The 24,559-nt window shown below is 43.1% G+C and overlaps 2 protein-coding genes across 10 annotated transcripts in view; one reads left to right on the top strand and one right to left on the bottom strand.

Moving 5' to 3' along the window:
* Window positions 1–2,759: 2,759 nt before the first annotated feature.
* On the bottom strand, window positions 2,760–22,860 carry LOC308232815 (uncharacterized protein; the record flags this gene model as incomplete). The annotated part of the gene is made up of 6 exons (XM_080638954.1): window positions 2,760–2,855; window positions 12,998–13,161; window positions 18,342–18,460; window positions 20,653–20,781; window positions 22,031–22,637; window positions 22,692–22,860. The coding sequence occupies 4 exons, from the start codon at window positions 22,858–22,860 to the stop codon at window positions 18,349–18,351; spliced, it is 1,017 nt and encodes a 338-aa protein (XP_080495080.1). The 3' UTR covers window positions 2,760–2,855; window positions 12,998–13,161; window positions 18,342–18,348.
* GAB1 (GRB2 associated binding protein 1) overlaps window positions 22,335–24,559 on the top strand; it is a 99,269-nt gene continuing 97,044 nt past the window's right edge. For 3 of the 9 annotated variants that reach the window (XM_080619258.1, XM_080619259.1, XM_080619256.1), the window contains exon 1: window positions 22,358–22,930. In XM_080619258.1, coding sequence (XP_080475384.1) covers window positions 22,859–22,930 — 72 coding nt within the window. In that variant the 5' untranslated portion in view covers window positions 22,358–22,858. Of the gene's footprint in view, window positions 22,931–24,559 lie in introns of all 9 variants that reach the window. The other 6 variants (XR_013956998.1, XM_080619255.1, XM_080619262.1 and 3 more) reach the window with 5 other exon arrangements.

The following is a 24,559-nucleotide window of genomic DNA, read 5'->3' as shown; positions in this document are numbered from 1 at the left end:
AGACCCTCAAGACCATCCATATAAATGGAAGGTAACATATTGTTAAGCAAACTTTGTTTGCTACTGAAGGGAAAAGAAAATCTTTCTAAAGTTATAAAAATTAATTTAACACGCTTGATGTAAATTTAACAGCCCTGACTCCAATGTACTTCTCTTTGTGGCATGACCCTTGCTTACATGTCAACTGGAGATGAGTCTGGTGATAGAATATTGTGATAATACAATACCTTCCTTTCTAATAACTGGAAATTCATTTTACTCTCTATGCTCACATTCAAATATATTTTTCATAAGGGATTGTTTTTCCTTTTGTATCCCTCAGACTTTATGTTCTGTCAGCTGCACAAAGGTTTCTGAAATAACCTTTTTCAAATGAAGTGCTTTCACTCCTCTACGGGTTGTCCCCTCCCACCCTCCTATGGTAAGCTTTTTGTAGTTATTTCCATTGCTGTATCTGATACAATTGAAGAATATATCCATGGCTGTTCAGGTCTGGAAACAGAGTCTATCTTTTTCTAGCAGTGTTGCTAACATTAGCAGTCTTTGTTTTTTCTAACCAGAAGGCACACAAGGATATTTGCCAGTACCACATTTCAGATTATCCAATTTTCTTCCTTTCAACAACATTAACTTCTTGTAATTCACATTCACAAGGCCCTGTGGGAAAAGTAAACCTTGTGTTAGACATTTTGAGATGTCATGTTCTTATTTTAACTCTAGTTTTTGTGAGGGAAACTAGCTGAACATGCTGTTCCCAGTTTTTCCCCAGTTTCATTGGAACAATTTCCTTGGCTGGTCATACATGATTCCAAGTTATCTGAATCTGCTATTCATAATGACTTTTTGTTTGCCTTCTACTTTTATTTAGAATAACTCATGTGAATTTTGGTTTTGCTACATTTGGTGATGACTCCTTGCCATCTGATTTTATTGGCTCAAGTATTCATTGCATTGTGTCAGTGACTGCCAGAAAGAATAGCATAGTGTTTTAATTTCATATCTTGCCCCCTCATTAGCTGCCGATAGAGGATGTTTGTGATGAGCCTAGTGAGACACTTGGAGATAGTGCCTGCCAGTGTCTTCCGTGGACGGTACATACTTCAGATGTGTTAGGAAACTTCCCCTCAGAAGTGCTCCCTGCCCTTTTCAGTGACACATTTGTGATTTCATAGCAGGTACTTGGTCATACCTAGGGATGATAGTTTGGGTTCTGTTGTTCACTTCACTGGGTGCAATTCGTTCTGCTGAAAAAAAACTATTTGCATGCAGTATCAAGGAAATTGGGCAGTTAGTACAACTCCTCTGCTTATACCACCTCAGGGAGAGCAGCTCCTTTCATCCAACCTGTTAGCCAGTTCCCAGGCACCTACACAGACAGCTACACAGGACCAGGACAGATCAATATTTTGTTTCCCTTTTGCTTTTCACAACAAGCTTTCTGGTATATTCTCTCTGCCTGGTGCTTTCCCAGGCTTCCTTTTCAGAGAGAAGATGCCACTTCCTCCTGTCGGTTTGGTGCCTCACGAGTCCGAGTTCCGCTGTGCTCCTGCTGGGGACTGAGCAGCTACAAGCCATCCACGTGATCCACAGTGTGCAGCTTGCAGCAGGCTGTGCTAATGGCAGGCTCGCAACTCCTCTGCTTCCTTCCTCCTTCAAGAAATGGGTGTCTGGCCCTCAGATCCATACTTTCTCTTCTGACTTCCTATACCATGAACAGCTCTGCTGAGGTGATCAAAGTGGTATTTCTGCAGTATCTCCAAAAGGATTTTTACACCAGCCGGGTTCTTGTCAGAAATATACTGTGATTTCCAGTTCAAGTGTGATAAAAGCAAGCTCTTTTTTTCCTTTTTCTCTTGTTCTTGTGGTGGTCCTCTGCATAGCTCCTAATCGAAAAGAAGAAACTCCCACTATTCCATACAACTCTTCTGTTTTACATCTCTACATATAACATCAATAAATATAAGCTTTCCTCATACAGAAACTTAATATTGCATATTATTACATTAATTACTTGCACAAGTTCAGATCAGTCCATACTTTGGTGCAGATGTCACTACATTTTCCTTCCCTGTGATTTTCCTTCCCCACATGTTTGGTTCAGCACTGTCTTAACATAGCCAGCAGCCTTTCTTTTTGCTTTCCAGAGTATAATTTGCCACGTGTTTGTCTCACAGTGACATACATAGATTATTTTCTTCTTGAGAGTTTGCTTTATTGTTTTTTTTCCTTTGTTCTGGGGGGTGGCGGGGAGGGAGGAAGAAAAAGGCAGTTTCTGGACGCCAGTGTGTAAGGTGCCTTGCCTTCATCAACGTGTATTCCATCAATGGAGAGAAGGGACAATTCTTTTAGATACTCTTCTGCTGGATGCTACTTGAGGTAGAGTCATTCTCTCAATGTGATAGCCAGTTGATTTGACCACTGTCTTGGGAAACTTTAACAGTACAAAACCACATTTTCCTGTTCATTATTTCTCTGGAAAATTGATTTTAAAATAGTGCACTGCCACATACCAATGCAAAACATAAATGGCAGTTTCTAACAGCTTTATTGTATGTATTATATTGAGGTTTACTGTTTAATTGTATGTATTATATTGAGGTTTATAGATCTCATCTGGAATGATGTATACTTTGAGTCAGTATGCACACTGATGTATACTTTGAATTTTGAATTGCATTCAGCTCTGAGGCCCCAGCATAGGAAGGATGTGGACCTGTTAGAGTAAGTCCAGAGGAGGTCACGAAGATGATCAGAGAACTGGAGCATCTCTCCTGTGAAGACAGGCTGAAAGAGTTGGGCTTGTTCAGTCTGGAGAGGAGAAACCTCCAGGCAGACCAAAGAGCAGCTTCCAGTGCCTAAAGGGGACAACAAGAAACCTAGAGAAACCACTGCAGAAACAGCCTTTCTTGGGAAACCATCATGCTTCCATAGCCTCTGAAAAATAGGAAATTATCTTTTTCATATAGTACCAATCCCAGATGGAAGAAATGAAAATATTTCCCACATCCTTGAGTGAGTCTGGAAGGACAGATTTAGCTGTCACCTGCCAGTCAATGCAAGATTAAAATCAGATCTTGATCTGACTAGATCATGACAGTGCATTTGTTAGTCCAGTCCTTCCGGGTAGAGCTACTAAGCATAGAGATGGAGAATGGGCAATACCTGGGGTCCAGCAGCCCTGGGGTTCACACTGAGCCATACCACATCATTCTGGAGGGTGCTGTCTTCCCAGTGTGACAGCAAATGGGATTCCCTAAGCAGATGGCACAGCACAGCCAGGAATGCTACCTGATGTTCAAGGCCAGGTTAAACAAAATCTTGGGCAACATGGTCTAGGATGAGGCATCCCTGCCCATGGCAGGGGGGTTGGGACTGGATGATCTTAAGGTCCTTTCCAGCCCTAACTATTCTATGATTCTATGTGGAGGCAGAACATTAGGCACTGGCTAACCATGAGGGCAAATAGCAGAGAGTGAAGATGAAATCAAATAGGGAACAAGCAGGTGAACAAGTGAGAGGTTAATATGCAATTTGGAAATCAAAACGGGTAAGAGAAAAGAAGATGACAAAGGGAAGGGTAAAAAAGATTGCACCACAAGGAAGTGTACTGTACAGAGAACAAAAGGAGAAAGTTGGGTTCCTGGATCCAGAACTTCTTTTCATAGCCCTACGAAAATGAGAAGAGTCAGTATAAGAGCTGTGAACTGAAAACTGAATGAGGGAAGATTATGATAGTCCTGATGATATTTTTAGGGAACCTTCTGAAGTCTTTGAAATGCTGACAATGACTGAAGATTCATTAAGTGATAGCCACTCTGAACATATAGGCAGAAATTTTTCTTTTAGATAATCATCCTGCTCATTCCTTCAAAAATCCCAGAAAGCAGAAAGGCTTTCTAGATAGAGTTTCTTGTCTCTCATAGACAGATATTAATTTAAGAGGAAATTAATAATTTGTTAAAAAGTCTCTTTTTAAGTTCAGTTTTACTTGCTGAAGGGTCAGTTGTCTTTGAAATTAGCTAAAGAAGCTGGAGTAATCAGAGTTCAACCTGAGTACCATATACTTACTCTTTAGCCCCAAAGTGAGAGGAAAAATATGTTTATGTTTGCTTTTCTTTTTCTGTAAGAGGTTCAGAGAACACTCCATAACATCCTTTGGCAAAATGTTGTCTCTGTCATTTCACCAAGGGGACAAGAGTACACAGCTGATACTTTTTTCCTAGGGAAGGGGGTTATTTTGAGGTTAAGGGAGACAGCTACTGGAAAAAAAATCTATTTAATAAAGAAACAAGCAATTCATTTGGCAGAGCAGACAAAAAAGGCCTGACAAAGGAGCAGTAATAGTGTTAACCTCAGGCTGTGTGTGGTCCACAGACAAAGTGTTTTGAAAGCCATGGTTTGCCTGTCCTTACTGAGTGGGGAGCGAGAGAGAAAAAAACACAAACCCTGTCCCATTGGTCTCTGTGAATTTTTTGTCTTGTTACAGGAAAGGCAGAGGAAACCATGAGGCAGACTTACTCCCGGCTTGAGATTGAACATCCTATTCTTGTGGTCATGGCAAAAACTAAGCAGTGGTTTGGGCTTCCAATAGACCCCACCCCAAGATCTAGTTTTCACCAGGAATACCCTCAGTTTAACTAACCACTTTGTTCCTTAAATCATTGTTTTTCAAGGGAAATTTAATTTAAAAGATGCATTTAGAACTGAGTGAAATCTTATGCTATGCAAACAAAACAATTATTGTTTGAAATAATTCCTCTCCTGTTGGGACTGTGTCCAGAAGTCATATTTTGTCAGAGCCAAGCTGCAATGGAGCAACCAGCATTCTCTTCCAAATCTAGCAATCCACGACTTCAAAGGCCAAATCCTGCCTTCAGCTCCACCACTGTACATTCAAAGCTACTCCACTGACTTCACATTTGGCCCTATATGTGGAAAACAAGATTTCACCTCTGTGTCATGTTTTGCTCAATTTCTTCTTGGATTTCTCTTTGTCCATTTTGCTCTCAGATTTAAAAACAAGAATTTAATCCAGCCAGTAGATTAACCCAAGCAATAAAGAGTTCATGTAACAAGGGCCAAAAACCAGAATCTGGAATATGCTGGTGCATGGAACTAAGGTCCAAAGGCATAAAGTATCTTTTGCTCTGGCTGACGGAAAGCAGCCTCCTCTTATTTTTGTATTCTTGAGGAAGGGAGAACAGTCTATGTTGCATGAACTAAAATATATTTTAATGAATTCTGAACACCAGGGACTGTCAGCTTTAAGGATCCCATTTCATCATGTTTTTCAGTAAATTGTTACCATGATTGGTTCTGCCTTTGGAGCCAAACAGAGCCTAGCCTTTCTGTGCATGAGGGCAATGAGGAGGGAGTCTAAGATATCGGAATTTCCCCTTGCATGGCTCACATAGAAGTAAAATAAAAGTTCAGTCTGTGCTTTCCTCCAATGCCTCCTTTCCTCTCTATTATGAAAAAGGAGGCAAAGAAATTGATGGGAAAGTAGTTTTTCTAACTTAAAGTATTTCAAAATCATCAGACTGAATGATCAATTGTAGATTCGTATGGGACCTAGGATTCATCTTTCCAAACTTTTGTCTGCAACTAGGAAATCTCAGAGAAGAGTGGAAGCTGGGGGTCTCAGATGTCCCCATGGTGACATGAAGCATGGGCTATGTAAGAACACAGAAGTATGAGATTAGGCAACAAACAGTTTTTCAGCTCCACACTCATTATTGAAACCAGCCAGACTTGCATGTGCAGGGAAAGAAATAGAAAATAATCCTGTCCCAGAAGTCATTCCTTCCCTAATGCATGTGAATTCAGAAACCCATGATATGATTTATTGTTTTCTTAATGGAAAATAAAGTTACCAAATACATTATTACGAACTATTTTTACAGGCAATAACACCAGAAGTGCAGAAGCAACTGCAAAGGATTATCAGGGGTCAGCATGTTTAGCCTTTGGGAACTGCCTAAGCTAAAGATGTTCCCATATGAACATACTGCCTTAGGGTTCACACCCTAACTTTGTATTCTATTGAAAGTACAGGTATGTTCGATCAAAAATTTATCAAGGCTGCCTTCCCATATCAGAACCATGTTCTTCTCAGTTAACTGCACTCCCATCTGTTTTTTATTCTGTCCTTGTTTTTTTCTGTCCTCTAAGACTTTGGCCTGCTTCATAGAATTTCACAGGGTTTTCTGTGAAGGAGTTTCTGTTTATTGTTGTTAGGTACACCTTTGCAGGGATGGGGGATGCTGAGCAGGAAAAGGGGGGTGGGAAGCAAATGGCAAAGTAGTTGGTTGCTTTGCAGCTCTTCCTACAGCAGAGGAAGGGACTTCCTTCCTACTGCCTCATCCCAACTCATATCAAGAAATAGGAGTCAAAAAGCTTACCATACCCCAAAGGACAGGTCTCACATGACACATTGTTGATGAGCCTGCTCCAGGTTTCATCTAATGTACAAGTCACTGAAAATTCCTCCCATAGATTTTATAGCAAAGCATCCATGTATAAACAGCTAATGAGAAACGGAAAAACTCTGGGAAAGCTGCAGCTGACAGTTTTATGATCAAACTGCAGAATCTCAGGGTTTTTTGACTATAAAAAAATACTATTGTTTTTGTTATTATTATTGTTATTATAGCATTTTCTGCAGATTTTCTTTGCAACAAAACTGCTTATCACCACCATCACTTGTTCTCGTGCACAGAAGAGTCAAATGCTGAAAACAGTCTGTTTTTCCGTGATCTCCTACATCCTTTTTTGCTTACTGAAACATGCAAGAGTGCAGTGTTATATGGGGCAGGCCTGGGGCTGCTCTGCATAAATGCTGATGGGCTTCAAGTTAGTTTGGATGTAGGAGATAGTCTGATCTGCTCGGGTCCCCCAGGTTGAATGGGGAGATGGTCCATTGTATTTCAGTAAATTTCCATGGGGAGAATGTAGCTAAAAAGCTCATACAAAGCTTACCACTATGGGATTTTTTAGTTAAGAAGTAGGTAATGTTAGTAGCAGAAAAATGTCAGGTAGGGCTTTAGAAGGGATTGCTACTTCTACAATTGTGTGTTTTAAATACATATAATTAATGAAATTCCTATTGCTGCCAGTAAGGTCTCTAGTACAGATGGTCTGAGACAGTTTCAAATGATCTTCCATTTGGAACACTTGCTAATTACTTTGCACTGTTGTACTAAGCTAAAGGAATTTCTTTGTTAGAGGGAGCTGAAAAAGACTCTCCAGCTCTTCCAAAGCTTTCTCCAGACAGTAACAGGAAAAGAAAGGAACTGTGAAGCTCTGAGATACTGGCTGGTACGTTTCAGTAAGAAACAAGACAGCATTATTTTTTCCAATACTGATCTAAAATAAAAGTCAGGATGGAAAACTACACTCCAAACATTCAATGATAAAGTCTATTCAAGCTAGGTTTTCATTCAGTTCAAGGACCATGCCAGAAATTGTTACAGTGCTTGTCAAAAGAAATAGTCATGATCATTTAGACAAAACAATTGCCTTTGACCTTTTATTTGCTAGTGAATAGTCTTCCTTCTGAAGAAAGCAGACTTCCTAATGGTGGCTGTTTTCCAAAATGGTATAGAAGTGCTTATTCATTAATGATGTGATTATCATTGGAAAATTCATATTAGGTTGGATTTTTGCTATTTTAAGTCAATTCCAGAAATCCTGATCCTGATTTCTTTCACATAAAAAAAAAAAAACAATGACCTGAATGAAAGAAAAAGAGCCAACCCATCTGATCAGAGAGCAATGCATCTATTTCATGGATACAACACTTACGGATACAGTTCGTTCAAGGCAGATGCACTAACAGGTACATCCCATCCATTGCTCTGGTCTCTCAGCCAGGGACCAGTCAGAGCATGATATGGCTCCTCTGCAGCCCTGAGTGTCAACACAGCCTTGTGCTCACACAGATTTGGGATGCAATAAAGCTGTGCAGTAGGAGCTGGATGATGGAAACCACTGTATACACAAACAACCTGCACATTGTTAGCAAGCCAATGCAGTTATGAGGTGGGGCTAAAATATGAAATATATGTAATTTGCACAGCCAGAACCAAATGCTACTTTGGTCCAGCAGGTGTTACTGCTGTTTGCATTATTCCTATGCCTAGAAGCCTTGTCACATCTCTAACTAAGGCATCACTGGGCTACCTGCAGTTCAAATGATGACAAATCACAGAAGTCTAAATAGCGAATCTAGATAGTCAGTCCAAGTGGATGCCACTGCATCAGTGTAACACAAGGTAAAATTTTGCCTGTGAGTGGAGACAGCTGCTTTAGTGGAGGTTGGGTCGGGTGATTGTTCCTATTCCTTCTCCATTGCAAGTAGAGAAGGTACCTAGAGCTAAGGGAAGGTGCAACTGAATGTTTTATTCACTCCAGAGCTCAGAGTGCAGTTTTGCTGTCCAATTCCTCAAAAAGATGTTTCTCCTCTGTCATTTTCCCCAAATTTGAACTGTCGCTTGTGAAGCACTCACCAGCAGGGGTTTGCCCTGTGTGTAAATGCATTGCCAAAGTGTGTGCAATTAGTGGTAATAAGGGAATTTGTTTTTATGCCTTCTGCTGTGAATCAGTGTCTGATACAGTGTTAATTTTTACGTGAAGAGAACTAGACAGTGTTACCATTCACTCTGCTAATAAGTAATTCATTCATCCATCCAAAGCAAAGATGTTCTTTCTTGTCAAGAAAAAGAGTTGATGCAACTGGAAGTTGCTATGAGCTTCAGTCCATAAGCAGTCTGTAACATACCATGAACAACTTATTATATGGCATGTGATACAGCTTACTGCTCTCTTTAGAGAAAGATTATAGGTAATGAGATAACCTTGAGGAGCACTTCAGACTTTGATTACTGTTTGGGAAGATTAGTGATGACAGATACCTTATTCTGTCATGATACTAAATCAAAAGCTACTATGGCGGTGTTGAGGCTCAGAGTACAACTAGCATGACACGGGATGAGTGGGATTCAAAGGCCGTGTGAGGGACTGTCTGCTTTTGCTTCCTGTTCTCACTGGGTTTGATGGATCCAGCCTGAAAACTTCACCTTGTGATGAAAGATATTCTTTCTGGGAAAGAAAAAGACTCAATGCAACTCAAAGTTAGTATAAGCAAAGCTGCCTTAGAGCACTTCCAGGCATCCACAGCCTCTGCAGAAGACAGCTCTGAGTCACAGGTCAGCTTCTATCATCAACTTGCCTCCTAGGTCCTATATGCCACTGTAGACCCCAGGGTGCAGGGCATGCCATGGGGCAGAGGGAGTAGTCCTGAAATTCGTATGCAAAGGCAGCATGACCTCTATTTACCCTGCATGAGCGTAGAGGCTAAGTAGTTGCCACTGCCTTACTTCTGTACAGAAGGATCTATAAATGCTAAAAAGCAATGCAGTACAATGCATAAAGCTACCACTCTTAGTACTACGTGCTGCAATAGTACTAGCATGTGCTTGTTTCAGTATCATTTGGTATTGTGCACACTTACAATTTTGATTACTCTATGGTATATTCACCACCACCAAGGAAACATCATTACAGGGGGATTTACCTCCCCTCTCACAAGTTGCACTGCTGCATCAGCAGTAGCAGGTCTTGATGTCTGTAACAATACGCCCACAAAAGCTTCGCAAACCTTTATTAATTGCTTCAGTGTATGAGAAAAACATAAATAAAGAGTATTGATTATTTTAGTCATCTAAGCTCATTATATCTGCGGATACTGAAAATGCTTTTAAGCCCAGGGGGTTATGCAAGGCAAAGCTCCTTCTGTAATGGTCTGGAAGATTACTGGAATATAGTTATGGATATACTCACACATGCACCTTGGTGGTGTTCCACACAATTATGGTGAATTATAAATCAAAGTGGTGTCCGCTTTTCTGGCTGTCTTAGAAAGCTGCTGATGTTGTTTTGTGTAGTTTGCCAAAGCTATGTTGCTGATTCCTGTGACATGCAGACCTTCTCTGATATGGGAGGTCTGCCTGGGTTGATGATGGTTTAGGAAAACTACCAGCGTAAGAAGCTGCACTGTGATTGTATCATGTGTATGCGTAGCCCTGTGCTCTGCAGAAAGGCATGCCACACTACTTAGTGTTTATCAGTCCCCTATCTATGGGTAAGCTAGGAGAGCTGCTCTTCTTATCTTACCAAGCCCAAGTTTCTGGAGCTGAAGGTCACAAATTCCAATGAGCTAGATCACAACAAGGGGCGAGCCTGTGTTCACGTCTGTGGCCTCTTACCAATGGCATCTCCTGTTTAAACTGAATTCCTGTCAGCGTATATATGCTGGCTTGAAGAGAAAAACATTTTCACCTCACATAGGAAAGATATATATACTGACTGAAGCATTGCATGGTTACTTGCGGCTTCCCATTTACTGTGCTTTCCACCTTTTCCATGTCAGTTACATCGCAGCACGAGAGACACATTCCTTTAACAACTGTCATATACAACATTTATTATGACTGCAGCTGTTGACAGTTATGCAACCGGGATGAAATGCATCCCCATAAAAAGCACTAGGACGAGGCCTGCTACCACACAGAGCCTGTCTAAATCCTCAAATTAGACTCAGGTACACCATGCAACAAACAGGAGTCTAAGTGGATGAATAACTAGCATATTTCAACCACGTTCTATAATATTTTTAATGTATGATCCATCTACCCCAAGCAATTTCACTTCCCCATCTCTGGTGCTGTCTAGGCACTTTGACTAGGAAACAGCAAATGCAGCATGTTTCCTGTTTTGCTGGTTTTCCTCAAAGAAACTGAGGAAATTGCATTTTTTAAAAGCTGAGTTACAGCTTGTTTAGACCAAATGCTAACTTTGTACTATGATATGGTCTCTTATTTAAACTTAAACTTTCTTTTTATGCAGCTTTGAAGAACATGTCGCACACTTTCCTCCCTCAGTTTAATACAGTTTCAAAATTACTTCAACTCCCACTAGCTTCAGCAAGTTGCAGGGCATTCCTATTGCGATTTTGGCAGGGGCTTTGTGGAAACAGCAGTGCAGATGTATGATCATGTAAAAGCAGATTTATAGTTGCACTCAATTTATAGTTGAGGTTTTAGCTTCATAATCATAATGTCCCTTTGAATCTGGGCTTTTCAGAGTGTGTTAAGTGGAACAGAGATGTATATTTGCAAGGGTATCTCTTTCAGTTGCTTATGCAAATGTAAAGCTGGCACAAGTTAGCATCTGCCACTGGTATGACTGGGCCCGTGTGCTGGCTGTTTGTATGCACATAGTGCCCCAGTCCTGCAGGGCACACTGTGCTCCCCCAAAATAGCTCACCTTATATGAGTCAAAGTCTGCCCATCTGGAGAAGTGTGACACAGCAGAATGTATCTCTGTGCTAGAGTAAATCTTTAATTAGGTTTGGAAAGGTCAAATACAAGATTCAACAACAATCTCAAAGTCAACAAAGCTGACCCTTAGCACTGGATCTTATTTTTACATGTTGGCTGAGGTTTTTCCCAAAAGCAGTGCTATTCTAAGCATTTGAAAATCAGAGGCCACATTGTTATTGATTATTGTTTGCATGCTTGTAGCAACAACGACTCTCTACTGAGCTGGACAAACACAGGCAGTGTGAGAACAGGCATGGGAAAACTTGGCAGTTGCTTATGGCGAGAGGTTGATCTGGATGCAAAACAGACATGTTTTTGTGGCGTTGTTTTCCCTCTACCACGTCTGTAACACCATAATGAGCACTGCTGACATATTAAATTCCTGCTGTGAGCCAGAAAGGGTCGAAGCAGAAGAGTCTCTGACACCATCCCCCAGTGCTGTGTCTGCCAGGAGGTGCAGCACATACGAGCTTCCAGGACTCTGCCCCAAGGCCCTTTATGCTAACACCTCTCCTGTCTCCCTGGGACAGGAGAATGAAACTGGCTTTAAAGCCTGAGAAGTCCTGGAGTTAGATCTTTACACAGCGCAGAAAGACACCCCTCATGTTGAAAAATTTACAATCTAAGACAAAAAAGACCCCAAGGGTCTTTTTTAATAATAATACAGGCTCTGCATTCTCCTTCAGCTTACAGCCCTATTTACTTTCCCCAATCCTTACTTTAATCTTTTGTTTTGTGTTGTGGTTTTTTTTTTACCTCATCTTTGTCTTTGATTGACTAACAACATCATCCACTTGCCCTATAGTAAATACATCTTCCTTACTTGCATGCAGTGTGGTTTTGTGAATGGTGTATCCAGATTGCTAAAGAATAAAGTTAAAGCAAAATCACTGTTCCCTACTAGTATCAATACTCTTAAATCAGTTTCTTTCATGCTTTCATGCTCTGGTTTTGTTAAATATTTAAGTTGTTGTGTTCTTATTAAGATTAGAGGATGTTGCAACTAATGGAAATAAGCTATTGCAACAACTTTGACATTACTAGTCAGGAACAGTTCACATTTCATAAACCTGTTTTATGGGAGCCTGTAATTATACATTCATTAAACCAGTATGAACTATTCACGGTTTGTATGCTTTTCAATTTTCAGCCAGAAAATTCTAAGTCTAGAAGCTAGATCATTTCAAAGGGAAGAATCTGCTATATTGAACTAAGATACTGTGTTACACTGAAAGATTAACTGTATGCCCAGAACAGAACAACCTCTTCTTGCAGGTGAAACCTTTAGTAACCAAAATTTTGCCATTTTGCAGTAAAGAGCCTGATTCCTCTCCAGAGATAGAGATGTATAATCACTGACAGACATAACAGTGATCAAAGTCATACAATACAACTGAAGTTGCAATACTCCTCACCTTATCATGCAAAGTGATCTCAAGTAATTTTTAACCTTTGGTTAGGTTGTAGATCAGTCTTTTATCAAGCCTGCACATGCGTGTAACAGAACAGACTTTAGCTTAGTATCACTATTACTCTGTCTGGCTTTGCTCAGTTAGATGTGTTGAGCACTTCTCAAATGGGATTAAGCACCTTATTTTTTACTACTGTAAACTCACCAACAGCTGGGCCAGGAAGAGAGAAAAGGTACTATTGTATGTGACAAGGTGCCTTCATCCTGTGGTGCACCAGGAAGGGATACTGCAAGTGTTGGGAAAGGCCCACCGAAGCTGTTCGTTTCTTGGAAGAGTCTTGGTACTGTGGAGCAAAAGTTGTGGTCTCACTGCCAAAAATTAAGAAAGAAAAGAAAAAAATATTACTTTTCTCTTGAAGTCTGTGGCTGTCCAAAAGTTTGAAAGCTTGTGGGCTTATTTTGTGCTAATTGTTCTGCCTCTCTGCCCAAGCTGCCTGCAGAAAGAAGTCTCTGACCTACTGCCTTTTTGATCAAAATGCTTGATTATTTCCAATTTGCTGTCTGTAGGAGGCCAAGGATTAGCACAGAATTTAATGTTGTGGACTCAGATCTTCCTGCTATGTTACCATGATATTACAGACTAGGTAACTGTAATATTTCATACATGTAATAGCAGATGTTACACACACGTCATAACAGCCATGTTATTCTCACGGAAAGGCTCAAAGAAGTTAAAGTTTGAGGGGCAAGATAGTTTTCAGAGAGTGAGCTGACTGTGCACACAGTTGCTTGGAACAACAGGATGGTGATAGGTGGGGTCATTGCACTTCATTTTTGTACGCCTGTCTCCAGCCCTGCTATATACCTGGCCCCTCCACTGTCCTACCACTGTCCTCCCACAGTTCACAACACCCCTCTCTCACAGCTGGGGAGTGAAACCTCTCTCTTCCTCTCCAGAGGAGAGTGGGCCAAGGTGTTGCATTCATTTCACACTCCTGGCAAGTCATGGCCCCTTGATAGGGTCATGAGAACCCTGCCATGCGCCCTCTCCAACACTCAGTGTTGGAATTGTGTGGCTGATCAAGTAAGTGACAGTTTTAATTATTGTGCTGGATGACCTAGACTTTATGGACAAGGTGGTGGCCTGATCTGTGAACCACGGTTTTGTTTCCCTCAACCTCTACCTTGGGTTTCAGTCCCTCCAATGAGATATGAAAAGGTGTTAGCCAGGGGAGAGGGAGAGAGTCCCTTCCAACCCACAGCAATGTTTCCTGGCTTCCTGCAACTTCCCATTGAGCCTCCACAGCCACCTATCCTCATTCTCGGCATGCAGTCTACCTCTCCTGCTAAACTGGAGGTTGCTACTCCTGAGGATGAAGACAGTCTAAGTCATCTTTTTCCTTGTCTGTGGAAAGGCAAAACTTGAGTTTGTCTACATTACTGAAAAGCCTTGTTCTGCCTTTACATAGAAAATCTACACAATTAGAAGTATTATGAAGGAAATTAGGAAATTAATACATTAGAAATATTAAGATGCAACAAGTGTAACAGTGAGTTTTCTTCAGCAATGCACTTTCTGAAGAAAAAGAAAGTCAGTGATTTGTCAGATGAACAGACACACTGTGTGTGAAGTTACGCACTGGATAGAGTGCAGTGCTGGTCTTAAATGTTTATGGTCAATACAACATAGTGTATATGGGGTTGTGAGACAACACAGATGTCTGACCCATCCAGCTGTCTGGAACACTGAGTGGATCTTTGCCTCACACCCTGAAGAGGGTACTGCAAGAAGAGTAATGTTGGACAGAGGAGGTGGTGGGGTTGTTATGAAAGTTAGTTAAGCAGTATGAGGGAAGTAAGAACATCAACAAGTTGATTGTGGAACATATTAGAAAACAACTGAAGAGATAAGTGAAAAGAGGCTTTCATAAGAGCCTAGTGAAAAGAAGTGGAAAAGATAAAGAATGGAGAAAGCATCTACAGAAAGAATGTGAACATCTTGTTGACACCAGAATGCATCTAGAGGGGGAACTGAGGTCTCAGTATCAAAGAGTGATTTCTGATTGTTTAGCATCTGAAAAGCTGTCCATCCTTTGAGGAATTTTTGAGAAGGTGGTTAAAGAGAATCCCTTAATATTGGTTAATAAGGTGTTTGAGGACTCCTGTTCATGCCTGTTTAAGAAGTCCACTGAGTTGAAAGCAAGCCAAGGTCAGAAGCACCTTGGTCCTTCCAAACCACCAAATGTGAAGTGGGGGCAATTTCTATGATTACAGTGGCTGTGTTACCTGGATAGATGTAAACTCGCCTGTGTTATCCTAGATGATGTGGAATCCCTGAGGTTCCACAATAAATACAGACAGCTTACAGATGACCACAAGATTTATACTAGGAAAAAAATGGTGTCATTAAATCCTTTAAAATATGATGTAATCTTTTCCGGTAGAGGCAGATGAATCAGTAAGTGGAAAATATTTACTTTGGGGTCAAAAGGAGCTCTTTCACTTGATCATAACTTTTCTGTGAGCAGTTTATTTCATGTTTTTGGCAAACTGTGGCTTGCTAGTGAATTGTTCACCGTGACTGTTCACATACCAATACTGGAGTTGTGTGGCTGATCAAGTAAGCAACAGTTTTATTTCTTACTGTCTTGGATGACCTTGTGGACAAGGTGATGGCCTAATAAGTGAACTGGGATATTGTTATCCTCAAGGAGACAATGGCAGCTGAAGAGATAGAGATAGGAACTCAATTTTTTGCTTTTAAATACAAGTAGAACATTCTATCTATCCACCTGCAATTTAGAAATATTTTTCTCCATCTTTGATTTTTTTTTTAATTAAAATATTTGTTTGTACCTGGAAGAAGCAAAAGGAGTGTGATATAATAATCTTAGATATTATGGTAGAGATTAATAAAATAATACTAATGGTAGAAATACATTTAAATATCTTCAGCTTCAGGCTCTGGAAGTTTCAAGCTGAAACACTGAAGGTTTTATAAAAACTACAGAAAGACTGTTGCTCCTGTGTGCTCTGCCTGGACAAGACTGTCCTGCTTCAATACAAAGTGACTGTCTCTCTGAGCTTTTAATCCAATTTGTAATTTCACTTGACCTCCTATCTCTGCTATTGATATAGGCTGAGGATTTTCAAAATTCTCAAAACCACTTAACTAGAACAAATAAATCAATAAAATCCCCACTTTTGACTGACATTGACATCTGAGAATATAGTTGCTTTTCTCACTCACATGCTAAGGTTTCATCTTAACTTTACATGTCACAAGCATGGCTGTCTACCTCTGAGCTAGTTGTCTAGACTCTTGCAGTCAATGGAGATAAACAAGCACTCCAAGAACTCAATTCACCTAATCAATTTAGACATCTGCCTTTGGAAGAGATGAAATATGCCCTAGTTGCCTATATGTCGCCAGTGACTACAAAGAAGGTGTAGATAAGTAGCACATATGCAAACCACCACACTGTAGGTGACTACAGGGAGATGAATCCCAGCCTAGATAACTGCACTGCTAATTGGCTTAATGAAGTAGGACTCCTCTTTGGCTGAGGCTGCAGGCAAGTGTTCAGACTATCCCCGAAACATCCTTTAACTCCAGCAGAAATTATTACTGTTGTAAAATGCTTGCATTTCTTATTCTTCCAGTAAAATAAAAGCTATGTGCTCATGTTTGCTGCATTTACTTGCTCCCCGCTGATCTACATTGCAATAAATTTAAGTTTTGGGAGGTGTTCAACACATCTTCCACCTTGTGTTTTTGGAGGATAAACCATGCTCAAACCAAACTGCTTGGGTGATCCTTTCTTGACTATGCATGGCACTGGAGTATTGGTCTCTTATATGACTGTGCATTTCTTTTTTTCTGGAAAACATGGTCATCTACACAGCAAATCTTATTTCTATTCAAAACCAAACCAAATGTGTCTGAACTATTAACATTCCATTTTACTTAACTTGTGAAATGCTTCCTATGATAGGAAAAATGTCCATGCATTTTCAGTGCATGAGGCTAGGTGCAAAGGTATTGTCCTTATGAAGGGAAAATCTTGCTGATTAATTTTTGAACAGCATGGACCTGAGGATGTTTCTGCATGGCTGGCCAACCAGTCAGCCTGCTCCTTCTTCCTTGCCTAACGTGGAAAGGAAAGGGAAATTCCCTTGCATGAAGTAAAGTAGTCAACTGATCCCCTGGCAAAAAGACAGAGGACAAACATTTACCAGTGAATTTCCATTCTAGAAGTGGGAATGAGAGTTTTCCACAAAAATCACAAAGGAAATCTCAATGTATTACACCAATGCAGAACTAAAAACCAGTCCTTTTTTGGTACAAGTTCTACAGTGTACACATACCTTTATTTGCCTACATCAATATTAAAAGGAATAATAGAAAAGAGACAAGAGATAGCTTAAAACCTGGTAAACAACCCTAAAGTGTGTGGACATACAGTCATCTCATTTAATTATGTCTGTTTACTATTACTTTCCTCAACCTCTTTGCCACATAACATAAATAACTGCAGTCTGAAAGAAACAGTAGATAATGTCATCTATGAACTGACTAAAATAACTCTGTAGATTAAATTTACCTGGGAATAATTTCAAAATCAAAAGAGAAATACCTGAGATGAAAACAAATGTCTAAATGCAGGTTTTTTTAAGCTTAAAATTATCTGTACTGATTCATTGTTGCATAAATACCTAAAGATGTTTTGGGACACAGTTTGACATGCAAATTTTTTTTATCAAATAATTTTTTATTAGGTTATTTATTAGAGTGTTAAGTCTTTTGTGTCATAATGAAGCACAAATTTTGTATGCAAGTATAAGCAAAGGGCATAGAAGAGTTTACGGATTATTACCAGGAGCCAAAGCTGACTGTGACTGCAATGTGAAGCTACAGAGGAACACCAAGGTTCTCATACTGTAATACAAAGTTGGGAGCTGTACCGAGCACTGTCTTATTATGCTAGTCCAGAATTTCTAAGCTATTTGCATGAGAAATTAGTGTCATTTATATTTTTAAAAACAAACCCATTTGAATTTAATCTCCTCTTCTATCAGCTCCTGTTTCCTTTGTCAAGGTGGCTTGGCAAGCAAAAGCAAACCAGAGGCAAATGGGTTTCCACATGACCTACTTTATCTGGTGAGATTTATAACTAGTCTACTCCAAAATTTTGGAGAAGCCATTTAAACACTTTGGAACACACTCGTGAAAGAGCACCAAGTCAATGGAACAATCAAGGCATCTTGCACATGCTAGTGGAAGGGAGGTGGTAGCTGAGACAAAATCACTGTCAGAGGAGCCTGAACACCAGCACAGTGAGCTGGAAGGTGGGCACAAGCACCGTAACCATGTGTGTAGTTATCACATAGCAGGGCACAGTATCTCCTGGCCAGTAAGAGTGCATTTTATTCAGCATTTTAGGTACTGCATAGTTGGTCTGGTATGCGATCATGAAATGGGTACTGTTTTGAATGGCACATTAGCTATGAGAGATTCAGAAACCACAACATGGACAACGGTGCAGTACCTGGGTCTCAAGTGGTTTCGTTGCAGCAGGCAGCCAGGATGGATCCCTTCTGAGCTTCTGTAGCTGCTTTGCTCTGCACATCCTGATCTTGGCCACCAGCAGCTGCCAATAGCAAGCTCCTTTTTAAAAACAGGAAGGGAAAGAAACCTCAGTAACCCAACTAGCTGCAAAACTGCTGGGGGTAATTGATTGTTTCCTTGCTATCAGTAAAAAAATCCCCAAAGATGGTCTGAAGCAGTGGAATATCGTTTGAAAAATAAGGTGGCAATTCTTTATGAACACTGACTGTTTGCAAAGCAAAAGAGTGAGATTGTTCCCAGTGAGAACAATGAGACCTCTGCAGCTATTTAGGCCACAGCTGATACATTGGCAAGGCACAGAAAATCCTCTTCCCTCTAGGATTGTCTTTGTACAGAAACACAAAAGACCTCCATAGTGCAATTAATTGAACTCAAAGGATCTTTATCCTCTGGGCTTCCTGAGTAACAGCATGCTTGCACAGAAATAACCTGCCAGAATAAAGTGAGGGGAGAGGGTGGTCATGTCCTGATTTAGGATTACAGTAGTCCCGCAAGCAGTGACTGCCCCTGGGGGTACTCAGTACTTCAAGCACAAGCCATACTGCAGGAGAATTTCAAAATGCCTAATGTTATTTAAACTTCCAGAGCAAAACTGTAGCAGGCAAACTAGCTAAAGCATTCATTATTGACAAAGGTGACTTTTATCCTAATTTCATGAAATTATGCCCTAACCTAATTTAGCTGAGTGAGCTAAGGATTTTCCTAGTTGTGCCCACTAGCATCTCTTCATAGACAATTTCACAGCTTTAAATATGCAGATGTTAAGAGTCAGACCTAAATATTGTGCTGCTTATGCATTTCATTAGTGTTCTTAATTGCTTTGGTTTATCCTAATACAGGGTATCTAAATTATGAACAGTGGAGCATTGCTGGTTATGCACAGAGAACTATGACATTAATATTCGTGGGTTTATGGCTGTGGACTTACTTGGGAAGAGGGGGAGAGAGGGACACCTACATGCAGACCTCTTCTGATTAGTGAAAGTGTCAGTGAAAGTGTGAATGGGTAACTCAAATGGTTGCTAAAAGAAAAGCAAATCCACTGCCACAACTAGAAGGGGAGCAGTCCATCAGACAACATGCTAACTTGTCATTTGGAAATACTTCTTATTTTCTTCAATTATATTTTCTTCAATTCAATAATCCAATAAATCATTTTTATGTCCAGTGTGGGGGCTTGCGATTAGGCTCAACAACAACGGATGGTCTAAAAGGCAGGTTTTAGTACTTATTATTAATCACTTTTCTTGACATTAACTCCTTTTCCCTAACCTACGATTTATCGCTATATGGCAGAAATGAAACCCACACACAGAATTTGTCTCTGGATAGCTATTTTCAAGAAAATGAATTGACAGACAAACACATAACAAATATATGAAAACCAGTGCCAGACTCCAAGCTAACACTGTTTTTAAACGTGTTTTAAAATACAAATGTAATGTTTTTAAATTTGACCTCAGGGACAATTTTGTGTCTTTGGACCAGATAATTTGTTTGTTTGGTGCCTCCATAAACTCTGCTTGAGCTAAAAGACTCTGGCTTGCTTTGATTGGCCCTCAAGACATGGGTTAATTAGGAGGATTTAAATGAACCATTGGATCATCCTACAACACTCTAATGCCAATGGCATTTTTAGTAAGTTCACACTGATTCTACATGTTCTTGCTCTGACGATATCAAATTGTTCCCAGGTTTCTAAAGGAAACTGGAAAATTTTATGGTCTTCTCTGACACTTGGATAATCTCAAATGTTGAGATTCTTAAACAACAGCATTAGCGGTTTAAACAAAAGAGGTATACTGAAACCCAGCTTGAAATCTAAACCTAACAGTACAATTTGAGTTCATCCTTATGAACTGCAGGCATCAAAACACTGTTTTACTCTTTTCAATAGACCCACTGAGGCAGCTGAAATGATGTGCAGAAATGTATGTGAGAATGGTTTGGATTCTAGAATTTGTGCACTTTTAATGTTGATAAAGGCCAATATTCATTTTTTTTTCTTTTTTTTAAACGTTTTTGGCAAAATATCTCCTTATTTGATGATCTTTCTGTTAGTGCTTAATAGTGTTTTATCTGTCGTAATTATGAAAAGATTTATGGTGGAATCGATGCACTGATTTTAATACCTTTAGGCTTTCAGCTTTATTTTTTTTCCCTGTTATCTCTGCAAATGCCCTCGTTAAGACGCTGCAACCGCTGCTTTGCAACTTTTTAATGCTATATACCTTGGTGAATCACAGCACCACGGTGCTCCCTTCAACAACGGCACACTAGGGGGACTATTTCTCTTCAGTGGAAGAGCACCGGTGCTAACAACCACCGCAACGGTCCCGTGCCAGAAGCCTGCAGTGAATCTGTAAAAACCAAAATAATAAAATTTATTTGGAGATTTATTTCTGGCATAGTGGAAGAGGCAGAGAGCAGCAGTAGCAGAGACGTTGAATGAGTTGGGTCTTTCCCTTTTAATTGAATAGTGGTTGGGATTGCCCTGCTTTACCATTCTCCTTTTGTTTTGTTTTGTTTGAGTTTGGGTATTTATCTGCTCGCAGACTGACCAGCAAGCCCTGCCTCGAGGGGCTCGTCGCCCGGCCCTCAGCCAGGAGGGGAAAGACGGGTGAGGGAAGGCACCGCCGTACACCCCCGGGTGCCAGCGGCGGTGCCGGCTGAGAGGAATCCCCGCCGCCGCCTCCCGGCAGCCGGACCCGAGGCGGCGCTTGCCTTGCTCGGGTGAGGTGCGGCCGCCACCGGCGGGGCCAGCTCGGGGCCGCCCCGGCACCGGCGGCTATTCCCCAGGAAGAGCAGCCGGGGCCAGGCTTGCAGCCCACCGACACCCCACTTAATAATACCGCAGATCAATAAGCAGGCACGAGCAGCCGAAACTTTATTATTATTTAGTAGGTTTTTTTCTGTAGGGAACAGTGCTGTGGAGGGGAAGGGTTCGGGACGAGGGGTGGGCGCTGGTGGTTCCAGAGGAGGTTTAAAATCCTTTCGATCATCCACCCTAACGAATACATCCCGCCGTCAGAGGCCGCCCCTCATGGCACCCTCTGCATCAGGGGATCGCCGTCAAGCCCCAGCCCGGAGTCTAGGTCGGGAAGGACGGAGGGCGGCCCGCCGCTGGTACTGCGCCTTTCCGCTCTCATATCCTGACTTTGTAATTCTTTTTAGTGCTAAGGCAGTTTCAGATGGCTAGCAAGAGTTTACTTCTGCCGAGTTGCTTTTAACGCAGTTCTCACAGGGTTTTAGGGTTGGTTTTGGTGCCCCTCCTTTCCCCAGCATCTGCAGAGAACGGTTTTGCGGTGGGTTTCAAAGAATCACCATTTCAGCTGCGATTTTAATATCGGTTATTCAAACCACCACCCGCTTCCTTGTCCCTGGGAACCGAACAAAAAACGATAGGCCAGCTGGGCGCGGGTCGGCGTCTATCCCTCAGCCCCTTTCTCTTCCGCCAGCACACGGCGCCGCGGCCCGGCCCCTCCTCTCCTCAACCCTCCCCGCCCCGCGCCCCCCTTGACGGCCGCGCCGCCGCAGTCCCCGCCGCCCGCCGACTACAGCTCCCAGGATCCCTCAGGGAGGTGCCGTCCCTTCCCTCCCCTTCCCTACCTTCTCCCTCCCGGCCCTTGTTGTTTGAAAAGGCTCCGGCGGAGTTTCAGGAGGAGCCGCCGCGCCGCGGCAGCTCTGCTCGGGGCGGCGCGGGGCCGACGTTGGGGGCGGGAGGGGAGGTGCTGTGGGAAAAAGTAGGCTGGGGGACAGGGGGGTGGACACGACGTCGCGAAAACCAGGGTAAACCCCTCCCACGGTCGCCGGGAGCGAGAGAACTCGGCCCCGACCGCGGGGTGCGACCCAGCTGCGGCCGTCCCCCACCCCCTTCTCGGAGGTGCAGGCGAAAGAGGCAGAAGCGCCGGGCGATTCCCTCCTCCCGGCGCAGGGGGAGGAGGGCGCCCGCGGAGCCGCAGCGGCCGGCGCTGACCTCTCTGCCCGGCCGTGGGGCGAGTGGAGGGGAGGAAAAGCCCCCCGCGGCCCTTCCCCAGCGGGAGGGTCTCGGCGGTGTGGGGGGCGGTGCCACTGACGCGGGGCGGTGGCTGGATCCTGCCCTGGGACGCCGGATCCGAAGTTGCGGCGGGGCGGCGGCCGCCCTTGTCGTCTCTCCCGATGTTCGTGTGACTCGGCGGCGGCAACAAGGAGAAGGAGGACGGGGAGACCTCCCCGCCTCAGCCCCGCTCGCCGCTCCGCTCCGGCTCGTTGTTGTGCGTGAGAGACACACCACACCGCTCCCCTGTCCGTCCCCTTCCCTCGCCCCGTAATCCTAGGAGGCCGGAGCGGGTGCGGTGCTGCTGCCGCGTCTCGGGGCTGTCTCGGCTCGGCCCGGGTGCTGCTGCCGCCTGAGGAGAAGGAGGACGAGGACTGCCCCGGCGGGCAGACGGCCCAGCCATGAGCGGCGGGGAGGTGGTCTGCTCGGGCTGGCTCCGAAAGTCCCCACCGGAGAAGAAGTTGAAACGCTATGTGAGTGCCCTCTGCTACTCGCGGTCCGCGCTCCCCCCCTCCTCTTCCCCGCTTCTCCCCCGGCGGGGCTCCCCGCTCGCTTCCCGCTCCCGCCCGGCCCGGCTCTGCCCGGCCTCCCTTCGCGGTCCCTCACGGCCGGGCCCGGCGGCGGCGCTGCGAACGAGCCGCCCTCCCGGCCTCCTCCCCTTTAGCCGGGACTGTTGCCGGCGGCGTCCCGCGGCGCTCCCAGCCCTTTTTATTTGACTTTTGTTGCCCATTATTTTCTTTTCCTTCCCCCCTCCCTTTCTCCTTTTTTCCCTTCAAAAAAGGGGCGCCGCGCGGTCAAGATGTTTCTGCCCTGCTTTTATCGCTTTTCCAAGGGAGTCGGGGGGGGGGGGGAGGCGGAGTTTTTCCGTCTTCCCTTTGGATCCGGGCTCGGTATATATGTATTTTTAAACGTAAACACTTGCCGTCCCGGTGCTGGTGCCCGATGGAAGGGGAGGGCTCGGTGCGGCGGGCCCAAAGGCGTTGCTGGCGGGAGAGCTGCCGGAGCTGTCGGCCCGGAGCCGGTGGGAGCCGGGGATGCCCCTGGAGCCCTCTTCGCTGGGACTGAGGAGCTCTGCCCTTGCGACTGGAGTCCTCCGCATCGGGGGAAGGAGCGGGGGGTGGAGGAGGGAGTTGCAGGAGTTGCGTTTTTGTTACTTGAAGTTCAGCCTACTGTTGCTCCGAAGTAAATATGTTGGCAGAGGCTGTAGCGGAGCTGACAGTGAGTTCGCAGGAAAATGGAGCGCATTTGCTGAGAGAGCAGATTTCGTGACAGGGCAGCGGCGGTGCTGGTGTGCGCCGGGGCTCTCCGGTGCCGGCGGAGACGCTGTTAAGTCACGTAGGAGGAATAGGTGATGCCAAGAGTCATCTATGCGGAGCCCTTTCCCATGGGCACCCGGCCTCCTTCTTGGCATTTGTATCACTGGGACAAAATGCTGTGTTTGTTTTTTATTCTCTTTCTTTAATCTTTATTTAGCCTGTTAGGTGGTATTTAAATACAAATGGCCTTTGCAGCTATCAGATTTTTTTATTTATTTATTTTTTTTTAACAGCTAAACCTTCAGGTTGATTTTAGAATCTGTGAATGTGGCTCTTAACGTGACCTTGTTAACTTTCATCTGTTTGCGGTTAACAGCCTCTTAGAATCATAGAATAGTTATGGTTGGAAAGGACCTTAAGATCAAGTTCCACCTCCCTTGCAATGGACAGGAACACCTCACACTAAACCATGTCACCCAAGACTCTCTCCAGCTTGGCCTTGAACACTGCCAGGGATGGAGGATTCACAACTTCCCTGAGCAACCCATTCCAGTGCCTCATGACCCTTACAGTAAAGAATTTCTTCCTTATATCCAATCTAAACTTCCCCTGTTTAAGTTTGAACCCATTACCCCTTGTCTTATCACTACAGTCCCTGATGAATAGTCCCTCCCCACCATCCTTATAGGCCCCCTTCAGATACTGAAGATACTTCTTGAAGAACTGTTGCTGCTACGGACAGTTTTTTTTTAAATGCCAGGAAGTTGGTAAAATTATATATTTATATTTTTTTTAATTAAAAATAACATTTGGGATAGCCTGTTGTCTGGTTCCTAATGGCAAAAA

Source organism: Psittacula echo (genome assembly GCF_963264785.1).
Source record: "Psittacula echo genome assembly, chromosome: 1".
Lineage (NCBI taxonomy): Eukaryota > Metazoa > Chordata > Aves > Psittaciformes > Psittacidae > Psittacula > Psittacula echo.
The sequence above is the reverse complement of the archived record's forward strand: the minus strand, read 5'-3'. Positions and strand labels throughout refer to the sequence as shown.